This window comes from Peromyscus eremicus, chromosome 1, assembly GCF_949786415.1.
Source record: "Peromyscus eremicus chromosome 1, PerEre_H2_v1, whole genome shotgun sequence".
Lineage (NCBI taxonomy): Eukaryota > Metazoa > Chordata > Mammalia > Rodentia > Cricetidae > Peromyscus > Peromyscus eremicus.
This window is the reverse complement of record NC_081416.1, coordinates 14,991,202-15,011,839: the sequence shown is the minus strand read 5'-3', so window position 1 is coordinate 15,011,839 and position 20,638 is coordinate 14,991,202. Positions and strand designations below refer to the sequence as shown.

Genomic DNA, 20,638 nt, shown 5'->3' with positions numbered 1-20,638 from the left:
GTTAGCTGAAAAGTCTTGATGTACCACAGTCACTCGTGGGTCTTACACGACTCGGTGAGGATTGCTGCTGCGGCTTCTCTTCCTCCAAAGTCTACACTTTAGCTCCCAGCCTCCTTTTAATCCTCAAACAGGACAATCCTTCCCACCTGAGAGTCTGTGTAAGCACTCTCCGTGTCCCAGGAATGCTTCTGTTCTTCCCGGCAGACATTCCCATTCATCTTTAAAATACATGATTTATTTATTTATCTTATGTATATGGGTGCTTGTCTGCATTTGTGTCTGTGTACCACATGTGTGCCTACTGCCCTCAGATCTCTTAAGATTGGGGTTACAGATGGTTGTGACCTGCCAGGTGGGTGCTGAGAACTGAACCGGGGTCCTCTGGAAGAACAGGCAGTGCTCTTAATCGCTGAGCAAGCTCTCCAGCCCCTCCTATTTATCTTTTGTTTTGTTTTGTTTTTAGAGACAAGATTTCACTGTGTAGGCCTGACTGTCCTGGAACTCACTATGTAGACTAGGCTGGCCTCGAACTCAGAGATCTGCCTGCCTCTGCTTCCTGAGTGCAGGGACCAAAGGTGTGCGCCACCACTGCCCGGCTTTCTTCCTAGTCATCTTTAAGAGCCATTTTTTTCTTTTGAGACAGGGTCTCCCTATGTAGCCCTGGCTGACCTTAAATTCCCTATGTAGACCAGGCTGGCCTTGAACTCACAGAGATCAACCTGCCTCAGCCTCCAAAGTCCCAGAATTAAAGGCAATATGCCACCATTGTTGGCCTTTAAAGTTGTCCCCTCCCCTTTATTTATTTATTCATTTATTCACTCGTTCATTTATTTTTTTGAGACAGGACATTACTGGTCTTGAACTCAACATCCTCTCACATTCTAAGTCTGGGATTACAGGAATGAGTCCCATGCCTGCCTGATTATGGTCCCTCTTTAGAGCAGTCTTCCTGAGCTCTCAGCTTAGATCAATGTTTCTCTGTGTTTCTGTGTTTCTATCTCTTTGTCTCTGTCTCTGTCTCTGTCTCTCTCCCTGTGTGTGTGTGTGTGTGTGTGTGTGTGTGTCAGTGTGTGTGTGTGTATGTGTGTGTGTGTGTGTGTGTGTTTGCACAAGTGACTGCATGTGCATACAGAGGTGGAGGTCAGAGGTGGAGGTCAGAGCAGGATCTTGCTGGGTGTCTTCCTTTGTTACTCTCTTTGTTGTCTGGAGACAGATTCTCTTGCTGAGCTAAACACTCACCTTCTAAGCTAGGCCGGCCAGCCAATGAACTCTCAGGATCTGCCTATCTCTGCCTTCCATGGTTCCTGGCATGCACACCCATGCTGGACCTTACATGGGTCCTGGGGATTTGAACTCAGGTCCTCATGCTGGCAGAGCAAGTTCTCTGACCCACTGAGCTGTCTCCTCAGCCCCCTTATTTCAAACTTAACTATGCTGAGAGGATGTTTGTTTAATATCTGGGGCTCCCCTTGGACCACACAGGCTGAAGGTCTACATTTATTTTGTTTGCTATTCTTTTTAATAGATACTTTATTTTATGTGTATGAGCATTTTGTCTACATGTATGCATGTGCAACCATGAGTGCCTGGTGCCCTGAGAAGAGGGTATTGGATTCTCTGGAACAGGAGGTACAGATTACAAACATGTAGGTGCTGGGAACTGAACCCAGGTCTTCTGCAAGAGCAGCCAATGCTCTCAACTGCTCAGCCATAATTCCAGTTCACTATCCATTTCCAATACTGAGAACACTGTACCTGGTCCTTATGGATGCTCAGTTAATAAGTGCTGAATGAATACCTGAATGGGTGATCAAAGGAAAGGATAAATTTGAGGGGAGGTGAGAATTCAAACCCAAACAGAAGGCCTTCCTTGGTGGTTTTAGGTTTCCCTTCAGAGGGAGGATCTGGGAGAATAGCGGACTAAGGGCTGGTGGGTGTTCAAAGCTCACTGTCAAGGCAGTTGTTACTGGTGGGCAATCCAGTCACCTCTGTTCTGCCCACACCTGTCTGTAGGTGGACTTTTCTGTCCCACCAGCTGCTCCCCAAATAACCATTCAGAGACTTATTATTAATTATAAATGCTCAGCTGATAGCTCAGGCTTGTCTCCAGCCAGCTCTTACAACTTAAATTAACCCATTTCTACTAATCTATGTGCTGCCTGAGGCTCGTGTACCTCATCTGTAAACTTCCCACGTTGCTTCTGCTTCTTGCTTATGACTCCTCAGACTCCTCAGACTCCGCCCTTCTTCCCAGCATTCTCTCTGCCCCGAAAATCCTGCCTAGCCATTGGTCAATCAGCGTTTTATTAACAATAAGAGCAACACATTTCCGCAGTATACAGAAGGATTATTCCACAGCACCTGTCACTCCAGACCATTTCCCACTGGTTGTTCCTAGACCCTCAGGGACATGCATCCCCAATCCCTACTCTCACCTCTCCTAAAAGAGCCCTTGAAGCTAGGAAGGGGAGAGGTTGGGTGCAGTTGGGTGCACAGCTTCATTTTCTATGAGATCCTCCAAAGTGGAAGCATTTAATATGGATACGATTCCCCTGCTTCCCCTGTGGTCCTCGGTCCCAGAATCTTTCCCCACACAGGGATGTGAATGGTCATCCCTGTATCAGCACCACAGACTGGAACAGCATCCGCGCCCCTAACCTTCCTTTATAATTCTGGAAGGGACAGTTGCCTGGGGACTCATATGGCTCCTACAGAAGCCCCCTTGAGGCTCCATACTTCCTGGCCTGTTTCTGCACTCTCTGCTTCTTGATTGCTCCTTGTCCCCTTTAGCTGACCCCCGTCCTTACCTAAATGCCGCCTGGCCCCACTCTAGCCTTTCTCTTGACAGCCCCATCCATTCCTGAAGCCTTCAGCATCCCTTCACCCAGACAAATCCCAAGTAGCATCTCCTGCTTGACCTTGCCACTAACTGAGCACTTGCCTTGTTCCCTCAGTTGCTTGTACATAGTACGAAGCATCAAGTACTCCCTGGAGGTGCCCCCCCCACACACACACACACCGGGAATAGATGTGGGGACTTCAAGTGCCCAGGCTGCATAAGATGAGGACATCTCCAGACAAAGGTGGTGCTTTTAGGACCAATCTGCCTTGCTCAGTTGGATGTTGTGTCTCCCTTGTGTATAGGACAGGGAGGCTGCAATCCAGGACTGGCTGAGACTCAAGGAGTGTGTCTTGACCCCCAAGATAGCTACTGTCCTTGAAAGGCAGGGTCTTTAGGAGCCAAGTGAGCCTGTTACCTGTGTCCCTCATTCTTAGTTGGGGTGGTACCTATAGCTCAAGACATCTCACACTTGCAAGGATGTGAGCAAAGGGAGTGTGGGTGGATGATGGCAGAGAGGTTTAGGGTCTGAGGTCGATCAACTGGGGCCTTAGAGGGTGAGAGGTGCCTCTCACGGTAAGGCAGGAGGGTCCGGAGAAGATGTCACTGGGCTCAGGCTCAGGGACCATCACTTGATGGACTTCCAGGCTCTAACCAATGTCCTTTACTTCTATCAGGCTGCCCTGGTGCCTCTCTGTTTGGTTGTGAGTTCACGCATCCTGCCCCTACCTTCCACTCCAGCCCAGGAGAAAATGCAACAGGCAGACTTTTGCCAACTCCATTTTTGTGTCTTTGCTGTTTCCTCTTCATTTTGCTTTCCAAATGTCAAAAAAGTCCTTTCCCTTAAGACCCAATCACACGATATCGCCACTGTCCCTCAGTCTAGAGCTTCATCGTCCCCCCAAAAGCTTCCGGGTACATGGCTTGCCTCTGTTATGTCGCACTGTTTGCTTCAGATCATCAACATTTCTTTACCCATCTCTGTCCCCTTAAACAGTGATCTCCTGGGGTCACCTATAAAGTGTCTCTACCGTATTTCCTGTTACAGTGCTGTATGCAGGAGGTGCTCTATAAATGCTCAGTGTAGGAAGGAAGGAGGACAATTACAGTTGGTGGTTTTTTAATAGCTCCCATGTTGCTTCTGCAGAGAACCCAAGGCAGCCCTCTCCCAATCTCCTTTCCCAGGGTAGGAGCTCACCCACACACGCTGGGCTATCATCAAGTTCTCTTCCCCTCTCTCCCACAGTCCCTGATAACAATTTGCCTAAATCATGTCCTGCACCCCATGCTACTGCAGACATTTGCATGGCCTGACCGCAGTCAGGAAGTTGGGGGAAGCTGAGCTGCAGGGATTTTCTGGTCTCACCAGGTGCCTTAGCAAAAGCCAAGGGGAGTAGAAAGGTCTTAATGGAGGGATCCAGGTTCCAGGGGGTCATCAGGGGCACCTACACTGCCCAGGGCCCCGAGGAAGTAGCAGAGACTGCAATAAACCCAGCAGGCTTTGCGTTTGGGCACAAGTGAGTCATTAGGGTCAGGCAGAAGCTCAGAGGCACTCAAGGGCTTGGTCTTTCCCCAGCTCTTCCTGTTTGGGCTGCCAGAGAGTAAGTGTGACTTTTCCAGCAGCTCTAACTGTTCCTAAGCTAGACCCCACCTGGTTCTGGAGATACTCTTACGAGGCTATCCACCTCTGGCTGGGGATGCTGTCAGGACTCCCCGGGGAGGGGGCCACCTGAGAAGGGGAAGATGTTAACTCCTGATTCACCGGAGACGGTGGTCGCAGAAAGATGAGGAGCAGCCTGCCAGCTAGAAGCAGGAGGCCGGGCTTAAAAGAGCCAGGACCCGGCTTAGCTGTGGCCAGCTACAAACAGAGCTGGCGGGAACTGAGGGCTATAAAGGTCACCCCTTCTTGACTTCACAGAAAAATACGCTCCACAGGAAAATATAGACTATTTTTAAGTAAAGTTGCTTTCTTATTTCTTTTGTATGAATTTTTTTAAACAGTTCATGTGTGTGTTGGGAGAGTGGTGTTTGCTTGCCATGTGGGTGCATGTGGGGGTCAGAGGATGACTTATGAGAGTTGCCTCCCTGCTGCTATTATGTGGGCCCTGGGGACTGAATTCAGGTCTTTAGGGTGGCAGCTGGTGCCCTTACTCTCAGAGCGATTTCACCAGCCCTATTATTTATTTATTCTTGAGACAGAATTTTTTTTGTAGCTCAGGCTGGCCTTGAATTCAATTTGTATCTCAAACATCTGATGTTCCTGCCTCCACGTCCTGAGTACTGGATACAAGTGTGCACATCATGCTCAGTTTATACGGTGCTAAGGACTGAACCCCTATTCATGCCGGGCAAACATTCCACCAACTGAGCTATAGCCCCAGTCTGGAAAATAGAAAGTATCTGGAGTGGCCCCTAAGAGTCAGCGCCCAGGGCTTTCGTGAGGAATGTACCGAGCAGAGCTTGCTAGGACCTACCATGAGAACCGTGGTAGAGCAGCGGGAAACCCAACAAGGGCGTTGAAAGACAATCAAAAGACCTAGAGAGTAAACTGATGCCATAGCTCAGAATAGAACCCGGCCAGGTGTCCTGGGATTCAACGCCAACTCCTTCCTACTCCGGTGACCTTGGGCAACTTCAACACCTTTTTGGTTCAGTATTCTTTTTCAGTGATCAAATAATGTGGGTTTAGTTGGCAAAGCGCTTGGTTAGCATGCACCAAGACCTGAGTCCCATCCCCAGCACTGCATAAACTGTGCATGAAGGCGCACATTTGCAGTGCCAGCACTCAGGAACTGGAGGCAGGAGGTCAGGAGTTCAAGGTCATCTTCAGTTAGACAGACAGTTGGAGGTCAGCTAAGTTTCATGGGACCCTGTTACACACACACACACACACACACACACACACACACACACAAAACGTAATTTAAATTTAAAGGGGGCACTAATGATCATACCTTATTCACCAGGTTACATGAAGATTGAATGACTAAATATCAAGCATGCGACACTATTATGATTATTTTTTTAATTTGGAATCAATGTCTATGACCCATATCCACAACAATTTATTCAGACTGTGACTACTCAAAGTTTGGTCCACTGACCAGAAGAACCAGTATTGCGTCGGGGATCGTTAGAGATGAGATTCTGGAAAGCAGGGAATAGTGGCTCACACCTGTAACCCTGACACTAAGGGAGCCCGAGGCTAGCCATGCAGCCCAGGCCTGGAGTTCAAGGCCTTCCTCGGCTAGACAGCTGAAGTGTGACTCTTCCTCAAAAGGGGGGGCGGGGGCAAGGAAAGAAGAGAAGGAGAAGGGAGAAAGGGAAGAAAAGAGAGGAAGGGAGGGAGGGAGGGAAGGAGGAAGGATAGATCCAGGGACTCAGTCCTGGGTGCGCTGAATCAGAGTCTGAACTTGGTTGGGCCCAGAGGGAATGGTATCCATAGAGGAGGACATGCCCAGAAACTAGGCAGATACTGGGCTGTTTGGGAAGGAGGTCAACAGGGGAGGCTGGCTTCCAGACCCGTGTCAACATGGGCATTTGACGTGGGAAAACCGCCGCTGTTGGAGCCTACCAAGATCCCTACACATCGACCTGGCGGCACAGCTTGGTACCTGGAGCAGCTATAGGGGCACGGTGGTTGAGGCCAGGCCCCCAGAGCCTGGAGGACGCTGTGAGGTCAAGGGCCGGCTTGCTGGAGTACCAGGTACTTAGCAGGTGATCTACCTGCTCCCGGCTGGAGATCGCACGCAGGTATGCCTTCCCGCTTCCACTATCCAGGTCCTCAGGGGGATCTGGGGGTTCCTGTGACTCTGGGATTCCACCTCTAGGGTCCCTGCGTAGCCCCAGAGCCTGCAGCTCTCTCTGCATGCTGGCGAAGAAGTGCAGCACACAGCGGTGCGCGAAGTCCCGCGCATGCTCACAGCATGTCTCATCGAAGAGCTTCTGTTCCAGGTCCACATAGTTGCTCCAGTATCTGCGCTGTAGGAAAACGGTCTGGTCGAAGCAGGGCCTCAGGCAGCGGGCTAGGAAGGCTGCCACTATCAGCAGCAAGGTAATACTCCAGCCGATGGCCTGGAGAGCGAGAAGGCTTCGGTGAGAGGCGGTGGGGGTCTAGTGTTACACACTGTGTGCGCTCCAAGGCCCCTCCCGTTCTCTGTAGCCTTTATCACATCTATACATTTTCCCATTCAGTCACCATCCCGCCACCGACCCTCCGGATTCATCCGTCTAACCATCTCTCCACCCATTCATCCAATCACCCTTCCTCTCCTTTGACTGTATATCCATCCTTCTTCCATCTAGCCATTCTTTCATTTATCCTTCCTCTTGGCCGTCCCCCATTCTCCCATCCATTCATGCCTCATAGTCTTCTTCTTCTTCTTCTTTCTGAATATGGCCCATATTCACCTGCACATCAATCACTTTATCTTTTTACCCATTCTCTTTTATATTTCCCATCCATCCTCACAACCATGCTGTATTTTGTGAGGCATTAAGCAGGGGCTAGGGACAAGGGGACAGCGTTCTAGGCCACTGGTGAGGGAAACCAGAAGTCATTCTCTAATGCTGGAGTCCACACCTGCCCGGCTTCTCTCCTCTTTCAAAGCTGCAGTCTTTCCCAGGCCCACAAACATGAAAATCCTTGTCACATGTAGATGGAGTGACTCACCCTTTGGAGTTTCCTTATTTGGTCACACACACAGGCTCCCTCACCAAACAAGTCGAGTATTTTATGTATGAGAATCAGAAAAACGAAATCCTTGAAAAGCCAGGCACAAGTGATAACTTAAAACTTACGATGCAAACCTGGGTCTGACCGTGAACTCCATGTATTCTCTACTGAACTTGGGAGAGCCTAGAGTGCTGCACATACTGAGTGCTGGTCCTCTCACCATACCTCAAGCCTGCGTTTCCTCTGAGCCTAAATGCTCCCTTCACTCCAGGGTATAGGGCTCTCTGGAGTCGTGGAGATACTTCATGTGTAATGCGCTCATAAACGCTCTGTGACGGACACAGGCTAACACAGGCTTGGGTGGTGGAATTGGCAGCCCGTGTGGAGGTGGGGCTGTGGATGCTCCCGTTTAGTGGAGAGGCTACCCAGTAAGAATCCCAACAGCTGGTGAGGCTCTCCCTTGTAAGGAGAGAGAAGGACCAATGCCATGTGTAGCCAGAAGCTGGCCCTACCTGTTACAAGTTATGTGACTTCGGCCTCGTGAACTGAACACTTTCAGAACCTCCATTGCTTCATCTGAAACATGGGATGCTAACAACTGCCTCCATGCAAAGGAGTGTTCTGAGAATTAGACAAACTGATGCACAGAAAGTACTTAACACAGAGCCTGAAGTGGAAGCATTCAATAAATGGCAGTTATATTGTTTTCAACTAGTCAGGTTCTGGGGTGGGAGGCAGGTGTCACAGTCCATCACTAGTACTGCCATCTAGCTCCTGTGATTTTCAGGAGGGTAGGTATCTGGTGCGTGTCCAGGTTAAGTTGGTGTGGCAGTTTGAATGTAATTGGCCACCTTTAGCTCATAGGGAGTGGTACTATTAGTTGATGTGGTCTTGTTGAGGTAGGTGTGGTCTTGTTGGAGGAAGTGTGTCACTGTAGAGGAGGGCTTTGAGGTCTCATATATGCTCAAGATATCATCACCCAGTGTCTCAGACAACCACTTCCTATTGCCTGCAAGATGTAGGACTCTCAGCTGCTTCTCCAGCACCATGTCTGCCTGCATGCTGCCATGTCCCACCGTGATGATAATGGACTGAACCCCTGAACTGTGAACGAGCCGCCTCAATTAAATGTTTTCATTTATAAGAGTTGCCGTGGTCGTGGTGTTTCTTCACAGTAATAGAAAGCCTAAGACAGATGGCCCAGTGCTCATCTTTCAAGGGTAGTGGTCCCAGTCCCCCTACATCTCTTGTCCTTTGTTATGGCTCCAGCAATGAGGAGCATCCTCAGAAAGTCATGTAGATCCGGCTCAGCGCTAACTCCAAAGCAACTTAGGGTATCTGTCTTAGGGTAACTATTGCTGTAATGAAACACTGTGGCCAAAGCAATTTGGGGAGGAAATGATTTGGCTTATACTTCCATCATTGAGGAAGTCAGGACAGGAACTCAAACAGGGCAGGATCCTGGAGGCAGGAGCTGATGCAGAGGCCATGGAGGGGTTCTGTTTACTGGCTTGTTCCTCATAGCTAGCTCAGCCTGCTTTCTTATAGAACCTAGGACCACCAGGCCAGGGGTGGCACCACCCACAGTGGACTGGGCCCTCCCCCATCAATCATTAATTAAGAAAATGTCCTACAGGCTTGCCTACAGTACATCTTATGACAGTGTTTTCTTAATTGAGATTCCTTCCTTCCTCTCAAATGACTCTAGCTTGTGTCAAATTGACATAGAACAGCCAGGACAGTATCTCTGAGGGATCAAGGCCTGGGCAGGACCCTGCTTACCTGTGACAGGCACCGCAGGTATCGAGAGACAGCCTTGCGTGCGGGGCTATCTTTAACCATCACGTCCTCCTTGCAGGGCACCTTGGCTAGGAAGAGCTGTACCTGGCTGGGGGTCATGTTGGCAAAATCCAGAAACTTCTCAGGGTCAACGGAGTTGCTGAAGGCGCACACGAAACACTTCCCGTCGAGGAGAGCCAGCAGGATCCAGAGCAGGGGTGCCGCCAGAGCTCGCTGCAGCACGGAGGAGCACATGTACCTGACAGCAAGGAGAGGAGCTTCAAAGGACAGCCGCGTGCAGCCAGAGGCAGTGCGAACTGGCGTGCAGTGTGGCCACTTCCCAGCTGGGACAGCTGGGTTAGGGTCTCTCTCTCATAGTCTCTCTCCCCTCCCCCACACCTCTCTACATGGCCTTACAGATCCCAGTTTGGCCTTGAACTCTCTGTGTAGTGGATGAGGTGACCTTTAGCTCTTGATCCTCTGCCTCCTCCTCCTCCTGAGTTCTGGGATCACAGGAGTGTGCCGTCCCATCTGGTGGATGCAGTGCTGGGATCCACCCCCAGGCCTTGGTGCATTCTAGGCCTTGATGCCAACCGATCTACATCTTCAGCCCTTGGCCAAGGTTCTCAGTGTCTATGTGTCAAAGATTCACCCTCTGGGCAGCAGGTCTGCTGAAGGAGCAGACCCAGGGCTGACGAAAGTGAACCTAGAGATGCCTTACTTGCAAAGCTCTCAGCAGAGTGGATCTCGGCCCCAGGCGCTGGGCATCAGGAACTGCTAACTAAGCCTTACCAGCTGATGTGTATCCATGTGCCAGACCCTGAGGACATATGGCTACAACAGGCTAGGCGCTTGTCTCAGGAAGCTTCCAACAAAGGAAATACAGCCTTTAAATAAACCATTGCCTCTTGTTGCATGCACCAAATAAACAAAACACCTACTATGCACCCAACCGGACAGATGTGACCCAGGTAATTCTTGGAAACCCTGAATCATTCTTATGGTTACAGTAGTGGCCAGGGAAAGGTGTAAGATGATAGGTACAAAAATACATATTTCCAGGGCCTGCAAGATGGGTAGGTCAGCAGGTAGGGCCACTTGCTAAGGTTGATGACCTGCGTTCAATCCCCAGAACCCATATGGTAGAAGGAGAGAACTGACTCCTGAATACTATCCTCTGACCTACACACACACACACACATACACACACACACACACACACACACACACACACACACACACACACACACACTTCCAGATGGGAACCGGAAAATGAGGACAACATCCTTAGCTGTCAATCACTAGCTGGGGCAAAGGGGAGTGTACCTGATAACATCAACTGCCCTGGGTAGCAGGGACGTGTGCGGGACCCTACCTGATGATGCCCAGGTCCTTCTTCCGGCGGCCTGCTGGCCGGCGCCATTCCTCCACCATCACCACAGATTGTCTATTGACCAAGAGACCACAGAGGAAGAGGGCCAGAGGGGGTGTGAGCAGCAGGCCCAGGCCATAGAGGGCATTGTAGCGTGCTAGGCAGGGGCAGTTGAAGTCGAAGGAGGAGTACATCTTGACTGTGATGGCAGCCAGCAGAAGGCAAATGCCGTTCATCACGGACTCCGAGCTGGACTGAAGGTGCTGGGAGAGCATCCGGAACCTATCCATGACTGCGGCTGCGTGGATACAGCCGTGGGTGGGACACTGAGGCTTGGTCACTCAGTGATGGACCTGGGGGCCCCAGGAGGGTGGCTCGCTTCTTCTTAGGCCCACAGTGGACAAAAGAGAAGGCTGCCCGCCACCTCCAAGCCTGCTCTCCACGGTGCAATGGGACTAAAGGTAGAGAGAGGCTGGCTTTCTCTAAAGACACCTCTCGCCAGGTGACTGCCACTCCTCCCCTGTGGGGTGTGCCACTCTGTGACCAGCCAGACCAAAGCATTAGGCAAATGGACCCTGCCTTCCCCGGACTCCCTCCACAGCCCCCGTGCCTGTCTTCGGGGTTTGTATACTCAGTGCGTGGGGCTCCCTGGGGACAGGCAAATTCTGGGTGTGGTGAGAGAAAGCATAGAGGGAGCAAAACTGTACTTTCTGATGAGGCCACAACCCGAGAGCCCAGCCCAGGGACATTTCCCGTGTGCTGTGGGCTGGGTGGAAGCCGGAGGGGTGACAACTCCTCCCCAGAGGCCTCCTAGAAGAGGAAGAACATGGAGTCCCATCTCAGGGTTCGCTTTGAGAAGGGCTGGAGGAAAGGCCTTCCAGTAGAGGGTACTGCATAAGCAGAGCCAGGATGGTTTGTTGTGATAAAACACTCCAACGAATAGCAGCTTGGGGAAGGACAGGGTTTATTTCAGCTTACAGGTTACAGTCCGTCCTTTAGGAAAAGTCAGGGTAGGAACTCACAAGAGAACCTGAAGGCAGGCCTGCTTGCTATTCTACACAGCGTGACTTCTGACCAAGGAACTCGCTTCATAACCAAAGAAGTACAGCAGAAACCATGGAGGAATGTTGCTTCCTGGTTCACAGAGGTTTATGTTTAGCTAATTTTCTTTCTTTCTCTCTCTCTCTCTCTCTCTTTTTTTTTTTTTTTTTTTTTTTTTTTGGTTTTGTTTTTTCGAGACAGGGTTTCTCTGTGTAGTTTTGGAGCCTGCCCTGGAACTCGCTCTGTAGACCAGGCTGGCCTTGAACTCACAGAGATCTGCCTGCCTCTGCCTCCCGAGTGCTGGGATTAAAGGCATGCAGCACCATGGCCCAGCTTCTGACAAACATTTTTATGAATATACATATATAAAAATAACCTTAAATTTGTATCACTATACAAAAATCTATACCAATGTAAAATATTTGAGACTAGTAGTTGCTCTTTTAATTTAAAAGTAGATTCAATAATCTACCCTTTTATCTTATCATTCCTATATTCCCCCTCTTTCCTTTTAGAACAAGATCTTAGAATTCAATCTCTTTTGCTTAGTTTCCTCTCTGACCATGACCAATAAAACTGTACCAACCATCCTAAATGATGATAAACATCCATAATCCACTGTGGTGATATTTTCTTTGTGTACCCCAGTAAAGCTTATCTGAGGATCAGAGGAAAAAGCCAGCCACTATGTTAAACATAGAAGTCAGGCAATGGTAGCACACGCCTTTAATCCTAGCATCTGGATCTCTGTGAGTTCAAGGCCACACTGGGAACAGAACCAGGTATGGTGGCACACACCTTTAATGCCAGCACTAACCATAGAGGTCTGGAGGTCTGTACAGACAGACAGGAAGTGATGTAGCTGGGCAGAGAAAGGAAGTAAGAGGGCAGGGACAGAAAGGCATGTAGGTGTGGGTATACAGGAAGTAGATCTCTTTTTGGCTGAGAATTTCTAGCAGTAAGAACATGGCTGGCTTCTTTCTGCTTCGCTGATCTTTCAATTTTTACCCCAATATCTGGCTCTGGGTTTTTTTTATTAATAAGACTATTTAGCAATTTGTCTTCCAATCCACTGAGTGACCACTCCACCTTTTGGGAATTTGGGTGTTATGTTCTTAAAATTACTTGACGTCTAGGGATGATGTCATCTTTTGGGGATCCTGAAAAAATTTGGATAATGATCAAATACTGGGAGAGTTAGTTGTATTATTTTTTGTTTAGTCTCTGTGTGATGGGAAAGTGAAGAGTTTATCTGAAGTCCTGGCTGGAGTAGTCTGTGAAGCTGGACCATCTCAGCTAGCACCTTGAAGCTGTTCTGGATACAGAATTTTGAGGAAAACTGCAACAGAGGCATTCTGAGAGGCTGGATCACCTGGCCTACTTGTCTTTATTGGTGTCTGGTCCTTTTGTTTTGAAAACACACAAACTTTTTTTTTTTTTAAAGATTTATTTATTTATTTATTTATTGTGTATACAGCATGTATGACTGCAGGCCAGAAGAGGGCACCAGATCTCATTACAGATGGTTGTGAGCCACTATGTGGTTGCTGGGAATTGAACTCAGGACCTCTGGAAGAGCAGTCAGTGCTCTTAACCTCTGAGCCATCTCTCCAGCCTGGAGAGTGTTTTTTTTTTTTTTTTTTTTTGGTTTTTTGAGTCAGGGTTTCTCTGTGTAGCTTTACGCCTCTCCTGGAACTCACTTGGTAGCCCAGGCTGGCCTCGAACTCACAGAGATCCGCCTGTCTCTGCCTCCCGAGTGCTGGGATTAAAGGCATGCGCCACCACCGCCCGGCACAAACTTTTTTAAAATTAATTTATTTTTATTTTATGTGTATTAGTGTTTTGCTGTGGGTGTCAGGTCCCCTGGAACTGGAGTTACAGACAGTTGTGAGCTGTCATGTGGGTACTGGGAATTGAACCCAGGTCCATCAGGAAGAGCAGTCAGTGCTCTTAACCATTGAGCCATCTCTTCAGCCCAAAAACACACAAACTTTTAAAGTTAACGTACATATCTGTATTAACACAAGTACGGGATATGCACTGTGTACAAGTCAGGTAAAGATGATTATTTGTTTTGTTTGAGCAGGTAAAAGGCATCTGTCAACTTTATAAGTCTGGTTGGACTGTATAACCAAACCTCTATCTATGTAATATGAAAGGATGGCATGTAATAATAAGTCATGGGGATTCTATAACCAACAAGATTTACCATGTCTCATCCAGTCTCACAGATGGATGTAAAGGGATAAGCATACATGTCACCTGTCCTGTAGTTTTTCCTGTTTTTTTCCCTCATGTCTGTAGCCAAGATCTTCAGGAGGTCTCCCCTGTTCAAATCTGATCTTTATTAAGTTTGAAGGAGTCCATAGCTTTTCATTTCCTGTGGAAACAAAAGCACAACCTCTCCCCCAATGCAACACATTTCCCGACTTCCATTCTGGAGCCAAGACATCTCTAAAGTATATAGGCTGGTTTAATTCAGCAGTCCCTTTTATAATCCAGTGTCTCTCAGAAGCTGCCATTTTCTGTTCATTGGCATTTAAAAAACTCTAACAAAGCACCATAAAAGTTTCGAACTCCCTGTGTTATAATGTTTTTCATCCTTATGTGGCTTATTTTTTTTAAATATTGCTTTACTCTCTCTTCAAAGACTTAGTAATTTTTAAACTATTTTATGACTGTCTATATCCATTTTCTTTTTTTTCTTTAGTACCTAAACACCTTTTTAAGCATATTGTACCGTGTATGTGTGTGTGTGTGTGTGTGTGTGTGTGTGTGTGTGTGTGTGTGTGTCTGGACCTGGGTAGCCTTTCCTAGATGTGGGGGTGGCTCTCCCAACCAGGCCAGACACATCCAGCACCAGGACCTAGGCTGCATTTGCTTCTGTTAGCATCTATGTCACTGTGGAGCACGGAGTAAGTGAAAACCAAAGTTTGCTCTCATGTCACTGATGCTCTGGTTCCTTTAGTTCATCTCTGACTTTGTCCTCATTCTTGCTGAAGCGTGGCTGGTACTCACCTTCTCTGGTTCCAGGAAGCTATGAATGGGTTATAGGTCCTGCCTTGGTTTCTCTCCATCTCTGCCTCTCTCTCTTTGTCTTTCTCAGTCACTTATTCTTTCTTTCCATCTCTCCAACTGTGCTGTGTGTGGATGCCTCTCTCTGGTCTTTGTGCTTCTCTCTCTGTCTCTCCCTTTCTGGGTGCTAATGCCTCCTTCTATTGCTCCCTGCTAGCATCCTTGACAGCCTGTCCTGTTGTATGAGGGAATCTCCCAGACCTGCAAAATTCTGTGTGGGTCATTTGAGCCTATAGTTTAAGACAGACCATTCCAAATATGTCCTACAAATTTAATAGCTATTCACATACTAACACAACAAAATCTGGGTCTCATTTATTAACTGTTGCTATTATTTTTGCTTCTTAAAATGTATATAGGTGTTTTGCCTGTACACATTTGTATATTTATACAGAGGCCAGAAGAGGGTTTAGATCACAGTTGTTAGCTGCAGCTGCTGCTGCTGCTGCTGTGTGTGTGTGTGTATGTGTGTGTGTGTGCGCGTGCGCGCGCACGTGAACGCACACGTACATATGCTGGGAACCAAATCCTGGTCTGCTGCAAGATCAGTTAGTGCTCTTAACTGCTGAGCCATCACCTCTCCAAACCCCACTTTGGCTTTTCTGAGACTGGGTCTCACTGGTGGTCCAGGATGGCCTGCAATCCACAGCAGACCTTTTCCCTTCATCTCTTGAGTGCTGGGCTCACAGGCCTACACCACCATTCCTGGTTATTATTTTGCACAAGATGCTTATTAGTCCTGCCTCTCTGAGACAGAATTAGCTGTTGGGGGAAAGGGCCAGGTGAGGCCTTGGAGGCCAGCAAGGGTGACATTGAACAAAGGGCTGGTGTTTGGGGTCAGACCAGAGGAACACGTCTTCTAAAGTAACCTAGGGCAACCTCTACTGCATTAAAAAAAATGGACACACACGCCCACACACATACATGTACATAAGTACGCACCCACACACAATAATTGTTTAATTATTTCTTTAAAAGTGCATGCTATGTCATGCAGGTGGATGTGAGAAAACAATGTCTGGCAGTTGATTCTCTCCTTCAACTGTGGGTTCCAGGGGCTGAACTCAGGTCGTCAGACTTACACCACAAACATCTTTAGACACTTAGCTATATTGCTGGCCCAACACACACCATATTTTCCAGTGGAAAGTAACTTCAGGAAGCCTGTGTGTCATGCTTGAGGTCACAGCCTGGTGGGATGGACCTAGACAGGGAGCTGGGGACCTCCATGCCTTTCACCTTGCGTGTTAGGCTGTGATCAGAAAAAGAGATTGTCCTGGCTCAAGGTCTGGGGTATCAAGAAATCCCAGCACTCAGGAAGCAGAGGCAGGCGGATCTCTGTGAGTTCAAGGCCAGCCTGTGTAGCTTGAGTTTTCCTGCTTGGCCCACAGTCAGGACAAATCTCTATCACCTGCCAGTCCCACAGCCACTCAGACTCGACCAAGTAAACACAGAGACTTATATTGGTTACAAACTGTATGGCCGTGGCAGGCTTCTTGCTAACTGTTCTTACAGCTTAAATTAATCCATTTCCATAAATCTATACTTTGCCACATGGCTCGTGGCTCGTGGCTTACCAGGATCTTCACATGCGGCTTGTCATGGTGGCGGCTGGTGGTGTCTCCCTCACCCAGCTTCCTGTTCTCTCAATTCTCCTCTCTGTTAGTCCCGCCTATACTTCCTGCCTGGCCACTGGCCAATCAGTGATTTATTTATTGACCAATCAGCAACACATTTGACATACAGACCATCCCACAGCAAGCCTGGTCTATAGAGTGAGTTCCAAACAGTCAGGACTACACCTGTCTCTAAACACACACACACACACACACACACACACACACACACACACACACACAAATAAAAAGAAGAGGAGAAAGAGAACTGGGTCTGTGTAGTGGGTAGCCATTCTAGCTTTGATCTGGAAGTTCCAATCCCCATTCGGCAACTGTCATGCCTACAAGGTGGGGCCAAGGGAGGACCCTGAAGACCCGAGATCCGGATGGACCAGCTCTCTCTGTTCCTGGACCCTGGACGGTGGAGATTGACCGAGCAGAGCTTCAGAGAACACCGCTGGACTGCGATACTCCTTCCCCAGACCCTGCGACCTACCTATCCCTTCATTTGTAAGTTATGCCACTAATAAACTTTCCTTTTAACTACATGGAGTGGCCTTAATAATTTCACCAATAAGTCTGCAGAGTGGGTGTCTTCAGTGCCCCATCAGCCTCTGTCTAGCCTTGGAACTCTCTAGAAAAGGGTGAACTACACTCCGGGACAGTTTGGGGACAGCTGGGTAAAGGTCTATCTTGGACTGAGACGTGGGGCAGCTCCAGGTCAGCTCAGGGGACCCCACAGCACAGTGGCAGGCCATATGGTTGTGCCCACTTGCCTTGTAAGGTATTTACTGGGAAATATTTCAGCAAAGAGGAAGGCAAGAAGGATGCCCATCACAAGGTAGGGAGACAATAATCTCTGGGGGTGAGGGGGTGGCTGCAAGCTTTTAAAAAAAATCTGTTTTCAAGTCTGAGGTGGTAGTGCACACCTTTAATCCCAACACTTAGGAGGCAGAGGCAGGTGGATTTCTGTGAGTTTGAGGTTAGCCTGGTCTATATAGCAACCAGGTCAGCCAGAGCTACATAATGAGAGACTCTGTAGCAAAATAAATAAATAAATGTAAAAAAAGTAAAATAAGTTAAACAAAATCTGTGTTTTCAGAATGATCTATTTTAATAATGATGATTTTTAAAAGTTCCCAATACAACTGTATTAACTCAATTAAGGGACAAGATAAAGTGCTGATCCCATTTTGTTGGCTGAAGCCTGGTCTGCCCGGCCGGCTTCTTCAGGGAGAGACAGGGAGGAAGAGGAGAAAGTGTGGGAGGTGAGTAATGTCCAGAGCTGATGTAGGGCTCTGTCTGAAACCAGACCTCAACCCCTGCCCCATGCCAGGGCCAGCAGCTATGCCCCCTCCCCTTCCTTCTCCCTCCCCCCTCCCCCTTCCCCCACCCCCTTCTTCCTTTCTTCTTTCCTTCCTTCCCTCCCTTCTTTCCTCACTCTTTCTTTCATGAGTTCTTACTACATTGCTCAGGCTGCCTCGGTCTCCTTAGTAGCTGGGATATACCCACCTCTAATTCTTGGAAGATTCTTTGAAAATGTTTTTCTAATGATTTTATTTTTATTTGTGTGTGTGGGGGGGGGGGAGGTTGTATGTGGACACCTGTGGAAGCCAGATGAGGGGCCCACATCCCCTGGAGCTAGATTGCAGGTGATTCCCAGCCGTTTGACGTGGAAGCAGACTCTACCTCAAGAGCATGAAGAACTCTTATCTGCTGAGCCATCTCTCTAGAGCCTAAGGGAAAACCTTAAAGGTCACATTTTCTTTTTAAAGATGATTAGAAAACAATTCTTCCAAGCATTTGTGAGCACGTATTAACTTGCAGTTGGAAGACACTTGTAGCAATACATTGTTGGTGTCTGTCTTTGGTATTTCTTGAGTTGGAATCTTGTAGATATATTCTTGGGGTTCTTCTAGATTTTTTTCTTTTAAAAGGACTTGAGGGGCCAGAGAGATGGCTCTGTGGTTAACCTCACATACTGCTCTTGCAGAGGACCTGAGTTTGGTATCCAGAACCCACACTGGGGGCCTCACAATTTCTTGTAAGTCCAGACCCAACATCTCCTCTGGGCTTTGTGGGCAATGCATTCACATGTACACACACACACACACACACACACACACACACACACACACACACAGTTGAAAATAAAAAAAATAAATGTAAAGGACTTGATATTTTTGAGACAAGTTAGCTTCATCATTCCTGGAGCCCCTGCTGTTATTTATGTATTTATCTCTTAATTTGCTTTTGAGACAAGGTCTCATGATGTAACATAAGGTGGCCTGGAACCCATGACTCTTCTGCTGTGCACCTCCTCTAAAGTGCTGGGATTGTAGACACAGGTCACTACACTCAAACCCCCATTCTTCATACCAAAATAAATTCCATATCTCAAAGTTCTAAACATGCAATTAAAATGATAGCATTGGACAAGAAGATGTAGGTCAATGTCCTACCCATCAGAGCCTAGGCCTCTGTGAGCAGTACTCAGGAGCCGCTGAGAAAGACAAGAAGACTTCTTGCAAACTAGAACCTTGTGGCTGGGTGTGGCGGTGAATGCCTATAATCCCGGTATTCCGGAGACAGAGACAGGAGGATTATCCATTTAAGGTCAGCCAGGTTGAAGAACCAGTTTCAGGACAACCTGGGCCACACAGTGAGACAGTGTCTCCAATAAACCTTAAAAAAATAAAAAGAAGAAACAAAATAAACAACAGAAAATTATGTGAGCAAAAACATCAATAAGCCAAGCTAAAAAAAATAAAAGACTGAGAAAAGGTATTTGCCACACACACCACACAAAGGCTTGTGTGCATTAACTGGCACAAGGTTCCTTTGAGTTGTTACAAAAGATGTGACTAGTCCTTCAGGAAAATGGACAATGAGTGTAGCTCAGGTGCCAGAGAGCTTGCCCAGCACCCACAAAACCCTGCATTTGATCCCGAGGGCCACATAAGCTGAGTGTGCTGGCACACACCTGTAACCTCACACTTGAGAGATGAAGGCAAGAGGATCAGATGTTCAAGGTGAGTCTAGCCTGGGCTACATGAGTCCCTGTCTGAAATTCAAACAAATGAACAAATGCAAACCAAGGATCTGGACTGGCTAGTCCTAGAAACTGAAAGACAAGTGCCCAAAACTTGTGATTCCTCATTCACAATGAAGCTGGTGCCTTTGAAAACGTACCAAGTAGTTAGAAACAAACATGTTGATAATACTCAGTGCCAGCAAGGCATACAGGAATAGTCTCTTTCATACATAAATGTTGGAAGGTGCATATGGAGGGCTCTGTAGGAGAGCTTGGCAATATAACTAAATACAGATACCCTTCCAGCAAGTAACTGCTTAGCTCCAAGCTTGCAGATGTGCGAATGTGCAGATGTGGCCAAGACGAACCAATAGGGATGCTCGTTATAGCTTTGCTGTAGTGGCACAAAACTGGAAACCACCTAAGTTTCAGCAGCAAGGGGATTGTTTAAATGAAACACGGCACATTTGTGAATAGGGTCTGTGTAGCCATTGAAAGAATGAGGCAAACCTGCGCACATGCAAATTAGAAAACCTTTCCTGGACTTTGATGATCTCAAAAGGCATTCTTCCTACACTGTGCAGATTCTCATCCCTTTCCAGTACCCACCCCCAGCACACACACAACTCTAATATTATACATACTGTTTTTGCACAGTTATTACCACAGGGGGAAAGAAGTAAGGGGAGACTTTTACTTTCTATTTTATACTTTAACTGTTGGACTTTTTTTTTTTTCTAGACAGGGTTTCTCTGTGTAGTTTTGGTGCCTGTCCTGGATCTTGCTCTGTAGACCAGGCTGGCCTGAACTCACAGAGATCTGCCTGGCTCTGCCTCCTGAGTGCTGGGATTAAAGGCGTGCGCCGCCACCACCACTGCCTGGCCTGTTGGATTTTTAAAAAGTATGCTCTTGTGACTTTTATTTTGAAAATATCAGTAGAGGTTATTTGGGTAGGAGGGTACCTATGGAATTTTTGTTTGTTTATGTAACCAAGGCTGGCCTTCAGCTTGTTACAATCCTCCTGCCTCAACCTCCTGAATGCTGGGAATATTATAGACATGAATTATGAATTACATGCCTGACTTAGATTTTTAAGTATGTTTCCATGTAATCAGATGAATGTTATTCTTAAAACTTTTATTTATTTAGGGTGTGTGTGTGTATGTGTGTGTGGGTTTACCCATGTGCATACCTTAGCATGCACATG

The 20,638-nt window shown here is 47.7% G+C and overlaps 1 protein-coding gene across 1 annotated transcript; it reads right to left on the bottom strand.

Annotated features, from left to right (window-relative positions):
* Window positions 1-6,421: 6,421 nt before the first annotated feature.
* Calhm3 (calcium homeostasis modulator 3) lies at window positions 6,422-10,955 on the bottom strand. Its single transcript, XM_059246131.1, has 3 exons — window positions 10,669-10,955; window positions 9,297-9,552; window positions 6,422-6,913 (listed from the first exon to the last, which is right to left on the bottom strand). The coding sequence occupies exons 1-3, from the start codon at window positions 10,953-10,955 to the stop codon at window positions 6,422-6,424; spliced, it is 1,035 nt and encodes a 344-aa protein (XP_059102114.1).
* Between the last annotated feature and the right edge of the window lie 9,683 nt (window positions 10,956-20,638).